Source organism: Gobius niger, assembly GCF_951799975.1.
Source record: "Gobius niger genome assembly, chromosome: 20".
Taxonomy (NCBI): domain Eukaryota; kingdom Metazoa; phylum Chordata; class Actinopteri; order Gobiiformes; family Gobiidae; genus Gobius; species Gobius niger.
In genome coordinates, this window is record NC_136871.1 from 25,281,047 (window position 1) to 25,296,449 (window position 15,403).

At 42.0% G+C, this 15,403-nt stretch overlaps 4 protein-coding genes across 5 annotated transcripts in view; 2 read left to right on the forward strand and 2 right to left on the reverse strand.

The window, feature by feature from the left end:
* megf6b (multiple EGF-like-domains 6b) overlaps positions 1 to 488 on the reverse strand; it is a 59,680-nt gene extending 59,192 nt beyond the window's left edge. Inside the window, exon 1 of the mRNA XM_079578293.1 lies at positions 417 to 488. Within this exon, the coding sequence (XP_079434419.1) occupies positions 417 to 418 (2 nt within the window). The 5' untranslated portion in view covers positions 419 to 488. The remainder of the gene's footprint in view (positions 1 to 416) is intronic.
* Positions 489 to 2,171: 1,683 nt separating this feature from the next.
* On the forward strand, positions 2,172 to 6,869 carry akr7a3 (aldo-keto reductase family 7, member A3 (aflatoxin aldehyde reductase)). Its single transcript, XM_079579186.1, has 7 exons — positions 2,172 to 2,508; positions 3,983 to 4,170; positions 4,278 to 4,382; positions 5,836 to 5,932; positions 6,025 to 6,124; positions 6,212 to 6,341; positions 6,586 to 6,869. Exons 1-7 carry the CDS (start codon positions 2,211 to 2,213, stop codon positions 6,745 to 6,747), a joined length of 1,080 nt encoding a protein of 359 aa, XP_079435312.1. The 5' UTR covers positions 2,172 to 2,210; the 3' UTR covers positions 6,748 to 6,869.
* A 176-nt stretch (positions 6,870 to 7,045) lies between these two features.
* Positions 7,046 to 9,045, reverse strand: mrto4 (MRT4 homolog, ribosome maturation factor). The gene is made up of 8 exons (XM_079579443.1): positions 8,979 to 9,045; positions 8,714 to 8,772; positions 8,524 to 8,627; positions 8,368 to 8,449; positions 8,224 to 8,291; positions 8,006 to 8,157; positions 7,815 to 7,891; positions 7,046 to 7,449 (listed from the first exon to the last, which is right to left on the reverse strand). Exons 1-8 carry the CDS (start codon positions 9,004 to 9,006, stop codon positions 7,309 to 7,311), a joined length of 711 nt encoding a protein of 236 aa, XP_079435569.1. The 5' UTR covers positions 9,007 to 9,045; the 3' UTR covers positions 7,046 to 7,308.
* Positions 9,046 to 9,686: 641 nt separating this feature from the next.
* The window catches only part of iffo2b (intermediate filament family orphan 2b), a 31,907-nt gene continuing 26,190 nt past the window's right edge, over positions 9,687 to 15,403 (forward strand). Inside the window, exon 1 of one of the 2 annotated variants that reach the window (XM_079578304.1) lies at positions 9,687 to 10,707. In XM_079578304.1, coding sequence (XP_079434430.1) covers positions 10,208 to 10,707 — 500 coding nt within the window. In that variant the 5' untranslated portion in view covers positions 9,687 to 10,207. The remainder of the gene's footprint in view (positions 10,708 to 15,403) is intronic. The other variant, XM_079578305.1, reaches the window with a different exon arrangement.

The window sequence follows — 15,403 nt, forward strand, 5'->3', positions numbered from 1 at the left end:
ATTAGAAGGTCTCCTTTTTCATCTTCTTCATTGTGCAATGTGGAGATCTTTTTGGTTTTTAAGTTATTATTATTATTTTTTTAATTTTAAACTAATCTAAAAACAATGTGTTTAAGAAAGTGCTTCTCATGCACCAAGTTTCATCACTCTACTAATGTTTAGAGGCTTCTGAAAACCCTGCTATCACGGCTTCTGTTTGGCAACTGCAACGACTTTGTTTTACATTCCAATTGTCACACGCTTTGCTGAGGTTAACTCACGAATGTAAGAAGTGCTGAATGTATAATGCCGTTTACAAAATACTTCGCCAACCTGCATGCGCTAAATTGTCTCTCGTGAGAAAGCCAAGCCAAAGCCAAGTTTACACTCGGAAGAAAAAATGAACCCAAATAGAATTATTACCAAAAGTTACTCACATGTAGGGCTGGAGGTTGCGGTTATCCGTACCATAATGAAACGCGTCAATCTCTTTAATAATAAATATCACACAAAAAGCCCAAACAAAACTGTCCATCTTCTTCGCGTCGTCTTCGGGTCAAAAACCTGTTGCCAACTCAACCATCAGCCTGATTCCGTGTTTCAGCCAAGTTTGATGAGAAACAACGCAAAAGAAAAAAAAAAAGGCAGCGACCACTTCAAATATTCCGCTCCTGGCACGTTTACGCACGTTTACGCACAGAAGAGACCATTACAATACATCAATTATTATTAAAGGAATATCGCCGGAACGCAATCGCCGCGCACTTCCCCTTCGCAACTGATGTGCCGACTGAGCAGCGCGCTTTCTTCCTCCGTCCATTGATTTGGTAATGCTGTGGATGGTGGTGCCACGGGGGGGGGGGAGGAGGAGGATGCGCCGTTTAGCTACTATTCTCAGACATGACCCTTGAAACGCGCAGCAGACGCACGCCCCACAGCGCGCGGCCAAAAGAGGAAACCTGGGAGCAAATCAAAAACAGACATGTCTTCCAGGACGTGACAAGTCGAGGTAACCTTGGACTTATGGGCTGTAGTAAAAAAAAGGTGTGTTGCTATAACAATAGTTACAAAGAAGCAGGTCCAGTCATTGATGGACACTCATGAGTTAAAAAAGATTTGAAAAGGTCATTAACTATAACTGGCATATGTCAATACCCACCTCTTCTTCTTACTTTGGTGTACTTGCCCGGTGAGTGACGTTCATTCATTGTCTGGATTGGTCTGCGGAGGGACTGGAGGAGGTTGAGCAGAGGGCACAGGCGGTAGCTGAGACTTTCGGGGGCAAACAGCTGATGGAGAGGTCAAAGTTTACCCTCCCACTCTGACCGGCGGCGCTCCCCAAACAAAGGCCTTCATTGGCCACATGTGTGTTAATGACCCCTGCGTGTCCCGGGTCACTGCAGGCCTCTGTCCCAGACCCGAAACCTGAAAAGAATCACAGCCAAAATGTACAGGTTTTAATTGAACTATTATGGGACTTGCTATGAGTTAAAGACAAATCACCTCTGCTCAGTCAAGACACAGCACTAACTGTAATCTAGATATGAATACACATTTCTACTCCCTACAGATTGAAGAACAGATAATATTGTTTTGGTCCGTATTAACATTTGTATTCAATAGAAAAAGCTTGCAGTGCACTTTAAACGTGTGTAAAACGTATTGTGTATTTTACTGTGCGTTAGGCTACCCTTTATTTTCTAATCATGTATAAAATAAAAAATACTGTAAGTCTCATCAATGGTAAGTTTCTCTCTTCTTTTAGTCTATTTTCCTGGATAATTCATTTGTTATTCAATTCACTGTGCTTTGTCTCTCTCTTGTGGCCGTATGTGGTACAGCAAGAATAGACTGCATTCATCTATAAATCAAAGATGAACATTTAATAATAATATAACTTCAATACACTTTTGGGGTTTAAAAAATAATAAAAAAATGAAAAAAATAAATGGGCTTTTGTTTGAAAGCTGATGTTCTACCGTGTTGCAGATGTCCACTCGTCCAGAAACCCGCACGCCTCTCTTCGCAGCCTACCATAAGAGAGGTGAACAAACTTTAACTATGTGAACAAACAGGAAGACGTCATTCCCGAAATTGTTCAACTTTCCGCCTTGACCTGACTGACAAGTATGCGTTTTTCTTCTCATTGCCCCCATTCTTCGTTTTTCTCCTGTCAGCGAACTTGGACACGCTCCCTTGACTTCGCCCTTTGAACTTTCCGTCGCGGTATCATGCGCGGGATAGTAAAGACAGTGCGCCGCGGCTGGACACTTTGCCACCACAATAACCTCTTTATTGGACAACAGGCGTGCGTGACCGTGAACAAGTCGAGAAACATGTCCGGAGAGGCGAAGAGACCCGTGACTTTGCTGGGAACTATGGCGTTCGGCGGCCGGGCTAACGAAGTGCAGAGCCTGGAGATGGTGCAGACTTTCCTGGGCAGGGGGCACAGTCGCGTGGACACCGCGTACATGTACGTGGACGGGAAGTCGGAGGCGGTCATCGGAGGCATGAAACTGCCCAAAACAGGTGAGTGGAAGAGAAGGCTACCCTGCTAAGCTAATGTCATATGACCTGCTCTGGAAATGTGAGTGGCTACTTTTTTTCTTTCTTTTTTTATCCTATTGCTGTACCTAAGTTGTTGCAGACAGCCTACAAATGACAATAACAACTCATATTTAATTTATCCGAAAACATTGTTATAAAATATAGAAAAACAGTGCTTTTTTTTTGCACATAAACAATGATTTGCCAGTACAATCGAGCCTACTTTTACTTTGCTCAAGATCTGGTTAAGGGTCATTGCGCTTCAATGCATCACCTATTACTCTTGTAAAGTGGCCTCAGTCCTGAAGGATGGTCTTTTGGAAATTGTAATCGTCTACCTTAAAGGGACTATACAGAGTTTAAAAATGTTAAACTTAAGTATTTTCCTCCCCCTACCTGTTCCAGCAATGTCCTAATGTGGAGAATGAGCCCAGACCTGTTCCCCACAACTGCCTCTAAAATCCTGCACTGTCACTCAAAAAGGTGTTAATTCGGTCCGAAGTGCCTCATGCACAAGCTTAATATAGAAGCTGCAGTTACACGTATGACCTGAGGTGGCAATAGTGAGTATAAAATGGCTAACTTGCATCTAGCCCCTTTAAAGAGGGGGTATTCTGCTTTTTTCAATCACACAGCACCAGTCTATATCACACTACAATGATGACCAAACCTTCTGTTGGTCTGTAAATGCAGTAAATTAGAATAACTGCCTTGTATAAAATGTCTCTCTCAAAATGGCTGTAGTGAATGTCTTGAAATAGGCCTCCGTCTCTTTAAGAACCTCTGAGCCTTTAGACACGCCCCCTCCACACGCTGTCTGTGGCATCAGTGGGGAGGGGGTTCTTGCTGAGGAGCAGGGGTTGGTTACTCGGTTGGTGACGAAAGCTCGGAGGCGTCTCCAGGAGGTGGGGGCGTTCCTAGGAGGACTCAGGCAAACCTATCCCTAAAATGGCCGCCATCAGAGTTTTTACAGATTACTCAAAAATACGTGAATGTGCCAAGGCAACACTTCAGGCATGTTTTTAATGAGGGAATGTCATAATAACATGATGGAAAGCTTGAAAAAGTCGATTTTGCATAATACCCCCCTTTAAAGGAACAATCAACTGTTTTTCCATACTGAGATAAGTTCTTACCTGAGCTTAGACGAGTTGATACGTACCTGTCTGGTCTTTGTGCGTTCCCGCGGAAGAGCATGGTAGCTTCCAACTTCACCCCCGTTTGGAGCATTGGGAGAGGCCAGTCACGGTGAGCGCACTCATGAAGACCAGACAGTTACACATCAACTCATCTAAGCTCAGGTAAGAACATATCTCCGTATGCTAAAACGGTGGCCTATTCCTTTAAACTTAAAGGTAGACCGCTGAGCATTATTTTGCCTTTTTTATACAGTGCAATAAGTGATGCTGTTGTAGGCGAGCCACTATGTATTCAATCTATTCTTTGTGCATTGCAGTGAATATCGCCACCAAGGCGAACCCATGGGATGGTAAGACGCTGAAGCCTGAGAGTGTCCGGGCCCAGTTGGAGACTTCTCTTCAGAGGCTGCAGACGGACTCTGTGGACCTCTTCTACCTCCACGCCCCAGACCACAACAACTCCATCCAGGACACACTCCAGGCCTGCAACGAGCTGCACAAAGAGGTGAGGCACAGAGGAAGTGCAAACCGGTCGTGTTTGTAACATTCTCATGAGCCTAGTGTTTAAAATTCAGCTGGAGGACAGGTCACATTCTGTACTTCTGTTCAAAGGGAAAATTCAAGGAGCTTGGCTTGTCGAACTATGCCTCGTGGGAAGTGGCTGAAATTGTAACAATCTGCAAACACAACAAGTGGATTCTCCCCACTGTGTATCAGGTGAGCAACTAATATTTATTTTCTAGTATTAAAGCAGTATTAAGTAACGTGTTTACCATAATAAATCCTTTCCGTAGTCCCTCTGGGGGTAATGCAAGTGTTAATGGGATGATTGGGGGGGTGTTTCATCTCCCCCTGGTGTCTCTGGCCAGAAAACCACAATTGCAACTTTCCCTGCTCTGACCAGGAGGCCCCAATACACACTAATGAAATCACGAAGAAGCTAACAGGCTAATGGGCAAAGCTAACAGTGGGATAGCGCCACTTAAACAGTATTTACAGCTAAGTTTGAGAGAAAAAAATGATCTCCATTGTGTAAGTGGATGAACAATATCCCTCTGTCCCTTTGTCTTTTCTGTCAGCGTAGTATCTACTGTCACGGATTATTAATGAGTAAAAAACCGTAACATGCTACGACACCTGCAGTGGCACTTATGGCCTATAGCAGACCTGGGCAAAGTACGGCCCGCGGGCCACATCCGGCCCGCGAGATGATTCAGTCCGGCCCATAACTTGTAGGGCATAAATTCATAAGCATGTCAAAAAAAAAAGTAAGTCTCTAGCTCATTCCTGTGCGGAGTTATGATTTTTTTTATTTTTTATTACCAGAATGCTCACTCCAGCCACTAGGGGGCAGATTAAATAAGAATAAAAGTAAAGAATTCCACAGGTGTCCAGCAAAGGGCACTGGCATAATAAGATATAAGGATATAAACAACACATTGTGTGACTTGCAAGTGGGAAATGGACAGTCTGCCCCTGGGCAGCTGTGGCTACAATAGTAGCTTACTACCACGGAGTGCGGAGTGAATGAATATTGACTACAATGTAGCAGAGACTTGTGACACAGGCTTGTAAAGTGTAAGCCGTTGTTATGAGGCTACAGTCCTGCCAGACTCATCATTATAGATTTATTGAAAAAAAGTCCTCAATGTATTTTCCCAATCAAAACATTTTTTTTATTTTGGAGCTTTTGTTCATGGACCCCGGCGATACACTCCCGATATATTATACTTATATCCCGATATAAGTTTGAGTTATTGTTGGTGCGGCCCTCCGACTCAATTCAGGCTCCTCATGTGGCCCCTTTTGAAAATGAATTGCCCACCCCTGGCCTATAGGGACATGAGTTACTTTGTGCTGCTTTAAAACAATATTACTAAATGATATAGTTGAAGAACATTATCTCATTATCATTATCTTGTCCTTCTGTGAATGTGAAAGTCCTGACACTGGTTGAAAGATGCAGAAGACAAATTTCCCCATGTGACAATAAAAGTCTATAAATTGACATTTGGGATCCTTCTGGTAAATAGCCGTTATATGAGAAATGGGTGGTAAAATTGTTTTAATGTAGACATGTACTACATGAAAAATAATAATAAAAACTCAAGTTCTGTCAGTGTAGCCACTTCTCCTAATCCTAAACTTTGTGCCTTATTTTCATTCTTAGGGAATGTACAATGCCACGACACGACAGGTGGAGGCGGAGCTGTTTCCATGTCTCAGAAACTTTGGGATGAGATTCTACGCTTTTAATCCACTCGCAGGTAAACACACTTACAAATAAACCCTGATGAAAATAACCTAATAAACTACAGCATTAGTGTATGCTTATAATGGTGTATTTTTCTCTCATTAGGTGGACTTCTGACAGGTAAATATCACTATGAAGATAAAGAGGGCTCTAAGCCTGAAGGGCGATTCTTTGGGAACAATTGGGCGGCAGCCTACAGAGATAGGTGGGGACACATGTCTTGAAGAAAAAATAATTACAAGATGCGATTTTGTTGGGCTGCCATATATCAGGCCATCTTTTGTGTTGTCAGATATTGGAAGCAGAGCCAGTTTGAGGCGATAGAGCAGGTGCTTAAGACTCTGGAGGCGGTTTACGGAGCGGACAAGCCCACCCTGACTTCAGCTGCAATGAGGTGGATGTATCACCATTCGAAACTCAAGGTACTTTTTTTTATTTAGGTCAATTAATTAACTGCAAGGACACTTCTACGGTTGAGGAGACTAATGATAAATAGTGATAAAATTGTGCTAAAGTATTCCAGCCTAGACAGTGTGGCCCATTGTAATAATTATGTATTCACTTTTATCAAGTAGAAAACACAGGCAATAACAAAATAAATTGTGTATGTGCTTAGAAGTGCTGCCTAAAATGTGCCTTATTTGTATTTCGTGTAATTTCTTTCAGGGAGATTTAGGGGACGGCGTGATCATTGGGATGTCCAGCATGGATCAGCTACAGCAGAATTTAGCTGCAGCTGAAGAGGGACCTCTGGACAATCAAGTGGTTGCTGCCTTTGATGAGGCCTGGAGCCGGGTGGTCCACGAGTGCCCCAACTATTTCCGCTGAATCTCTTCACAATGAAGCCTCATAATTTAAACTGGTCATGAGATACTGATAAAGGAATCCTACAATACATCTTTCAGAAGCATACTGTTACAGTGCACTTTGCCACTACTGGTTGTACTTGTATTTAGATTTAAAATACAGGCTGCTAGGCTATTTCCTACACTTACCTAGAGTTTGCAATGCAATAAGTCTTATTTTCTGGAAACTCATGTTTAATTTTACTTTAAAATTTACATTAAATCCACAGCTTTTTATGACAAACAGTACTGGGTGTTAGGTGATGATGGGGAACAATGGACAACATAAAGCCATAGATTCACCAAAAACATTAAAAAAAAAAGTTCTCCAATTAAAGTTCAGACGTTCAGTTATACTATACTGATCCTCATTTCAGTACAGATATAAAATGTATGATAAACAGTTAATCTAAACTTTACATAGACTGGTGACAGTCTAATGAGGGAGGCTAGTCTGGATGTTTTCAGAATCAATGTCCAAAGGCAGTGACCAGACTGAGAAATAATAAAACTGGACATTGTCAACAGTCTCTGCAGATCCATCTCAGTCTGCATCTTCATCGTCGTCCTCTTCATTCTCCTGAGCCGGCTCCTCTGCGCCGAAGCTCTCGAAGTCACCCGTCTCAGAGTTCCACATACATTTGATCTGCACCTTAAACTCTGCCATCTCAACGCCTAACAATTTCTGTAAATGAGAGCAAGACAAATTTACAAGAGTTTTAAGAATGCTTCGTTCAGAAAGAAAAACTGAATATCTGAAGTAGATGACACTTTCATGGTTTGTCTTCAATATTTATTTATTTTTTCCCCCTAATGTAGCCGATGTGATGTGTGGCAAGTGGTGACAATGGCAGTGAACAATGTCAGCAGCTGGCTGGTTTAGATTGGTCACCATTTATGCTAGAGAAATACATTTGACTTCATTTTTTTTCCAGATTGTTTTGAGCAACTCCTAACATTTGAAGACTGATTTAACCAATTTTAATAAAACGTAGAACAAATATTTCATATTTTAGTTGTAACGAATGCAATCGACCCTTCATAACGTACCAGAATCCGGGCTTGTTCTGGTGTTAGTACATCACCCTCTTTACAAACTTCATAGTCTTTCAATAATGTCACCACCCCTGGAAGATATAGACAAGCACAGTGAGTGTTATTCACAAAGATTGAGAGCAAACAAATACTTATGTTGATTCTAACTTAACATGACTGATATATTTGGTGAACATTTAGAATACCTTTTTTGAGAGCTGTAGGGAGTCCCAGCTGTCTTAACTGCGGCTCCATTGAGTGAGTGAACTGTTCCAAAGGTCCCTCATCCAGAGTTACATCCATCCGAGCCTGGTTTCCTGCCCGCGCATAATCTGTATCTTTGAAATGGCTGAAATACCTGAAAACAATAATACAGTTAGTGAACTGGTGGTTTACAGTAACATCTGCTTACACTGAGACTTACTCCTGTACTTCATCTTTGGTTTTGTTCGTGAAGAGCACACCCACTTCCCCTCGAAGCTGCTTTGTCACCTGAAAAAAAGATGCATCTGTAAGTTTCCCTACTTTGAGCTATAAGGATGTGTATTTTTACACCACATGAACTTACTTTATGCAAATTATCTTTATATTCATCCGTTTCCCCTTTACCCAAAGCAACTACCATGACTTTGTTTTTGCCAAAGAAGAATCTGCAAAGGAGGGAATTGGTGAGGTCTTCATCACAGAGGAAATCATTGTAAAATTCATCATGACGGGCCATTACCTGCTGTGCTTCCATGCTGTTCTTACGTCTTTGAGTTTGTTATTTCTCATATTTGCCACAGAAAATATGAAGAGATTCCTGTAAGTGTCCGCACATTTTCTTAACTGGGGGATAACAAAAGCAATCGTAGATGTCAGCATTAGCGTAATAAACATTAACACTCCTTTAAATGACTTATACCATTTCTTACCTCTTCTATTAACTTCTGTTTTAACTCGAGCCCCTTCTTGGCTGTTTTGGTTAAAGAAACTAAGGAAACATAAGACACATTACATTAGAAATGTCACGAATTAATGGTTGCCACAACCAGCATTGGGGCCAGGCTAGCATTAGCTTCTCGTGTGTTAACAATCATCTCACAAGTTACGATAAGTTCAACAAGTTTCAATTAAGAGATACAACGAAAAAACACACACAAAAATCGTATTTCTCACATTACACAGTAAAATACTTACTTTTCTTGTCTCTCTTTGATTTCGGCATGGTTTCCCCTCACGATGCCCGAGCAGCACCGACACACGTGAAGCTGAAGGACCCCGGAATGTTTCTGTTTGAGGAGCTGCCCCAGCGCTGCCTGAGCATAAATGACACCATATCATATACATACTTTAGCTATAACTGCTAATTCAAACCAATAAATAGTATTGAATTACATGATATCAGTATCAGTATCATTAGTATTCAAACATAAGAAATCATGTTGTATTTAATCGAGATCAAGTTAATGCAATTGTGGCACGCTGTGTGTTATTGTCCACAAGAGGGCGGCAAATCACTAAAATCATTGAATCAACAGGCTCCTCGTGCCTTGACTTTGTTGATGACACTATGTTGTATCGCTGCTATCACAGTAATACTGGGATTGGGATCACACTCCTCCTTTGGAAAAAAATAAATAATAATAATACATTGTTAAGCCGAGGCTTTCCCCGATCAAAAATGCACACGCCTCGATCTTTCTTTGAAAACTTTATTTTCTCCTCCATTTTTAACCTCTGATTGCTCTCGTAAGCTGTAAGACGTGAAGCTGTGGCAGTTTAGCTGTGGGTGGCAAAGTCAACCAAGCTACAGTGTTCGCTCGAGAGAGAGGGAGGGAGAGCAACGAGAGGGAGAGAGAGAGACTGCCGGAGGAGGGGCGGGGCCTGGGTAGGTGATAGTGCCGAGTTTAGCACTTTGCAACATGATCCGAGCCGTGCACCCCCAGCACCAATCGTGAAGCGAAGCAGAGAGAGGAGAGAGGGGCCGGGCCGTGCGCTGCTGCTGCATCCCGCCTATCCTGCCACACCGCCGCGGCACATGGGACCGCTCTGCACCGCGCAACGGGACACAGGACACACGGAGCCATGTTAACTTGTGGTACAGCCTGTGTGGAGATGTACAGCTCCAGCGCGTAGCCACTGGCAAGGGAAAAGGCAGGAGAGATGTTGCTCTTCGGGTGGAAAAACGCTGCTGCTCATCACTGCGGGTTGCGTCAAACTCCATGCGCTTTTAGATGATGTTGCCTCTTTTTGGACCATGAGAGGTTTTTGTAAAGCTGGTCAGTTTTGATGCTCGGATGTGGCAGTGACACAGCATGTGGCAGTGATGTTTACCTCGCCTTATTTGTCAGCGTTGTGAGCACTGAACAGCAGCAGGCCCGTCGACACTGCTCTGCGCATACAAGTTTAGTTGGGACATTTTGTGGATGTTTTCTACCGACATGAACCCGCTTTTCTACCCGGACAGCGGCGCGCCTGCCCCGGTGTGCGCTCTTCCCGGCGCGTCGCACCCGCAGGCGGTGACCAGCGCGCTGAGGAACGACCTGGGCTCCAACATACACGTCCTGAAAACTCTGAACTTGAGGTTCCGCTGCTTCCTCGCCAAGGTCCACGAGCTGGAGCGGAGGAATAAACTTTTGGAGACCCAGCTGCAGCAGGCGCAACACAGGCAGCAGTACCGGGCGCTTTACGCGCGGGACGTGGCGGTCCAGACGGATGGGCCCGGGTCCAAGCTGCCCGGGACCATTTGGAGTTTTACCCACGTTCGGAGGCAGGGGGAGCGGTACGAGACGGTGCACGGGCCCGGGGTCACGTGGACGCACCCGGATGGAGTGGGGGTCCAGATAGACACCATCACGCCTGAAGTGAGGGCTCTGTACAACGTCCTGGCCAAAGTCAAGAGGGAGAGGGATGACTACAGGAAAAAGTGAGTAACAGATGTATATGGGCTAAACATGTAAACCTATAGGCCAAGTCAAAAACAATATTTATAACATCTAACCACATCAGACTTCACAAGAACACTGGTGTACACGTGTAATAGGCCTTATACTGTATTAGTGCTGCAGTTTTAACCTATACCAGGCAGAAAATAGAAAGTGAATTTTAAGTAACTCACTGTTGACATGTTTTATGGTCATGAATTCTTGGGCATCACACATGGCACCTTGTCATGTCTTGAAGTAAGTGCAATTGGACGAGTGCCATGGACTGTCCTTCTGTCAGTGTAATCCAATTAAATGGTGACGATGTGGGCCATGTTGTCTAGACACAATGGGCTACATGTATGTCCTATAAAAGTGATTAGTTTCAGATCGAAATGCCTTGAGAAAGATGTACCTCCTATTTACCCAATGAGTTGAGTTTGTCAAGTTTATTATTTTAGCAATGGTATGTGAAAGATCGTAGTGTCTACATTAGGGCTGTGCAATTAATCGAAATTCGATCACGATTTCGATTACAACAGTAAACGATTACAAAATTAGCATAATCGCAAAAAATCTCTTATAATTTTTTTTTTTTTTTCCTTTTTTTTCCTTTCTTTTTTTTTCAATTTTTTTTTTTTTGCAAAGCAGACTTGCGTTATTTCAGGCCATTGGGATTATTTTCCCTTCGCTTTTCACGTGCCGTGGCTCATGCTTTTGTCTGACATAAAAACAAACAGCGCTGTGTGATGATGTCATTAGGCCGCACTGCTCAGTTTGCTTGCGCAGGTGTGAGGGCTGGCCAGCAGGGGGCAGGTGTGAAACAGGGACCTCTCTTTAATCAAGGAAAATCATCTGAAATCATTTGTACTTTTATGACTGTCCAGAAAGCATAAAATGTAGTGTAGTGTTTTGATTAATGAATAAATAAAATAAAGATAGACTTTTTTTTAAAGGCAACAAATAATCGTTTGAATAATCGTGATTTCAATGATGACAAAAATAATCGTGATTATTATTTTTTCGATAATCGAGCAGCCCTAGTCTACATTTTAACACATTAAATATTGGACTGTGGGTGTCTCAGAGCACTCTTGCAGCAGTGCTTTCTATTCTTATCGCTACCTCTCTGGCTCATAAAGATGATGTCATTGAGTTGATGCCACTAAGTCTGGGCATGTCCCTACAAAGTCTGCATAATAGAGAATAGCCCTTTTATCAATGGTCACTCCGGTCTGCCGCCTGTGGCAGGTTCAAGGGTTGAGTCCTTCCTCTATTGATTCTTCCATTCAGGTTGTTCAAGAAGTCCTACAATATATTGAGGATGTGATCAATAGGGTTTTTCTGGTTTACTTTGCATATCAGTTGTCATGATTGTTGTAAGGGACACCAGTCGATCATAATAGTGCTCGACGGGTCATAGAGTGCAGTGGACATTGATGGATAACAAAAGAGTAAAGACATTTAGCAGTGATGTGAAAGAATCCATATAACATATTTACATGATGAGTTCACTTGGTCATTTTGATATTGTGAAACAAAGATAGGAAGATAGACAAAGCAGCTTCAAGAATCATGGCTTTATGAGAAGTTTATTGACGTTTGCATAAAGAGTGACTTGGGGGGGGTGCGATTTTTCATGATAGTCAAATTGTTTCAGGGAGGGACAGTGGCATTTCAAATGAACAAATCACAAAGACTGCCATTATTTAGGCTGTACAATCCAAGGCAGTACAACCAATGAAATACAATGTCTCCTCCATGGTGTTTTATTAGGACAAACCCTGCCTCAAACATGTTCTGAAATGCACGTGATTTGTGTATTACTTTAGCAGTAAAAGATAATAAAGATAAATAAATCATGTGTGTTTTAGAGAAGTAACTTCTCAATGAAGTGCAACACTGCCGATATATCAGCCTTTATACTAAGACATGTCAAACAAGTAAGTGCCAGCTCTGCAAGTAAACATTGTTCAGAGTGTATTACATCTAGCCTGTGCCGCTTGTGAGCAAACGTCTGATTACTGTGGATGCTTTTCTTGGACCATGTTAACTGAATAATCTTTTAAAGCTTTTTACTCGCCCGTTCAGACACAGAGGCTTCACCTCTTTACACATGCCTTATGATATGAGTAACATTCCCCTGATAAATTCCAAGCTGTGAGCACGGTCTTTGTCAGTGCGAGTTACCAGAACCAATCTTCATCACAGTCCTTTGAGGAAATCTCGTGGAATATCTCACTGTTCTACAGACATATTTGGCTTTAGTCATACATTTCCCTTGTGCTTTCTCTATTAATCCCAGATAAGAGCGTCCCTATCTGACCCATGTAGCCTGCTGTGGTTGTTTTGGCTGGCTACTGAATGGATACTTTGCCAAATGACCGACTACTTCTCATTGTGGTGGTGATTGAGACCGACAAGAATTTTAACTGTCTGCTCTCAGCAGGTCACTATGACCAATGCTCGTGTGGTGAATGCACTGAGTCACTCATGCTGTATGCGTGTGGGAAACGGGATATCCTGTCCAGTCATACCACATGAAGGATAGCACAACGCTCTCATGGACTTTTTTGGGGCGTTCCAGTGCGGGGGAGCAGTGAATGGCATTTGGGACGGGAGCAGACAATTCAAAAATAGATTTCAAATGTATTCATTTACTTTATGTTGCTTTCTTAGCAGCGATATAACAGTGTAATCCTAATTTGGATTCAGGGCTTCTTGTCAATTTCTGGGATTCCCCAGAACTCCTCCGGTTGGTCGGCCTCTGCCATGCACTAAGTATGTCACATAAAATAAAGTTATAGTTTAAAATGGAGTTGGTCAGTTACATAGAGGATTAAACTTAAGCATGTTACACAGCGGGTGCTCTTCCACTGGGAACTCCAGTGTGGTTTTTAGTATGGAAAATAGCTTGCGGTTTTGTTAAGCTGGTATGGGACATTATTTATTGTTTTTTATTTTTAAGGTTACTCCATTCTCCTCAACAGCCCCAATACTATGATTGAGACGCAGACATGACCTGTTTCCCTGGCCCATAAACTGGATAATCAATCTCTATCTGTTCTCCTCATGTTCCATCTGAGCTGGGTAATTGCTTCAGCTTCCTGTCCAGATTTTTTTGTCTGTCCAAATCTTCTTTACTACAGTCATAAGGCATACGTCTTTCCCCGATTATTGGCATAAATAAACACAACATTATTTATCCCTATAGTATTGTAAGATACACATTCCCCCTTCAGCATGCTCTTCAGTATTTTGGATAGTTAGTATTTCGTTTTACTTTAGTAATTCCACAAAGACTCTATGATATTGTGACGTCAACAGTAAAAATCATTGTAAAACTTATTGATCTTGACAGCTTTACTCCATATTGGCCACATCTCCTCTTCTCCCTCATATATGGGCTCATCCTGTGTCTGCCTCCCTGTTTTCAAATGCAGACTGCTGTGGTCCACTGTGACCTCACTGGTCGATTGATTTATTAAAGCGCTCCCTTTGTGGACAGTCTAAAGATGGATCGCCAGATGCTCACGTTCGGATGTGGCCTCATGAGATTCTTCAATCCTGTTTGCTCTCTGCAAGAATCAATCTTTTAATATCACAAACAAAAACTCAGCAAAAATAAACTTCTTGAGCAAGGGACAATTTGATGACTGAAAAAGCAACCAATACAATTTAGTAATACAAAAAGTCAAAAGAACCTTCAAAAGCTGTAAGAATAAATAACATGCACCAAGCCATGATGCTGCTTATACCACCTTGAGTTTAGAAATGGGAATTCTGCTAAATAGATAGGATTGATGTGGTTTATAGCAGCCTGTGACACAGGAAACACTGGGAGAACATAGAAAATAACAGATTAAAAGCAATGGTGCAAAAAGAAAAAAAAAATTAGGCCAAGTTGAGCTGAACTGTTTCGCCTTTGTTTCGAGCCTTTTATACTTCATAAGTATCAACTATATATTTAATTATTCAAGTATATTTATTTGTGTATATTATTTTGTTGAGACGTTAACTTTGATAGTTTTAAATTCTGATGTTAAGTTTTACACTATGCATGTATTGTATACATTTTACAATGTATCACACCAGTGGTTTCCAAACATTAAAATAACTTAAAATACCGTACTTTTCTTTGGATGTGATCCTGAGGACCTTCTTGACAACAAGATGATTGATCTCATGGGGTCCATAAATAAATAAATAAATGGATACTGAATGGAGTCATTGTCGGCACATTTTTAAAGTGTCTTTTTGTCTGAACATTATCTGATCAGTTACGGCAAGACTTTCATTATAGTTCTACCACATAATGTTGTAACTTGATCAACTGTTCCTGTAAACATCATAAAATGTTGAACACTGACTGTGCAAAGATCTGACACCCCACCCTATTATAGCTGCCGTTGTACCTTTTTGTCTTTTCTCTATCCTCAGCTTAAGTATAGATATCTGAATCAAGCGATGCACTTCTGCACTCTCACCTTGTAAACCCCTTTTGCTCATCCCTAACACATGGCTGTCAAATGTATCGCTCGGGGCTCAGTCACTTTCTGTCCGTAAATCCCACTGGTCTGAGGCTGGCCACAGGGTCATTAACAGTGCGGCTGACAGTGACTAATAGTTAACACTCTGGTGGGAAAAGTCATGTTAGATATTTACATGTTTATGTTTTGCATAGCTGAGGAGGGAGGA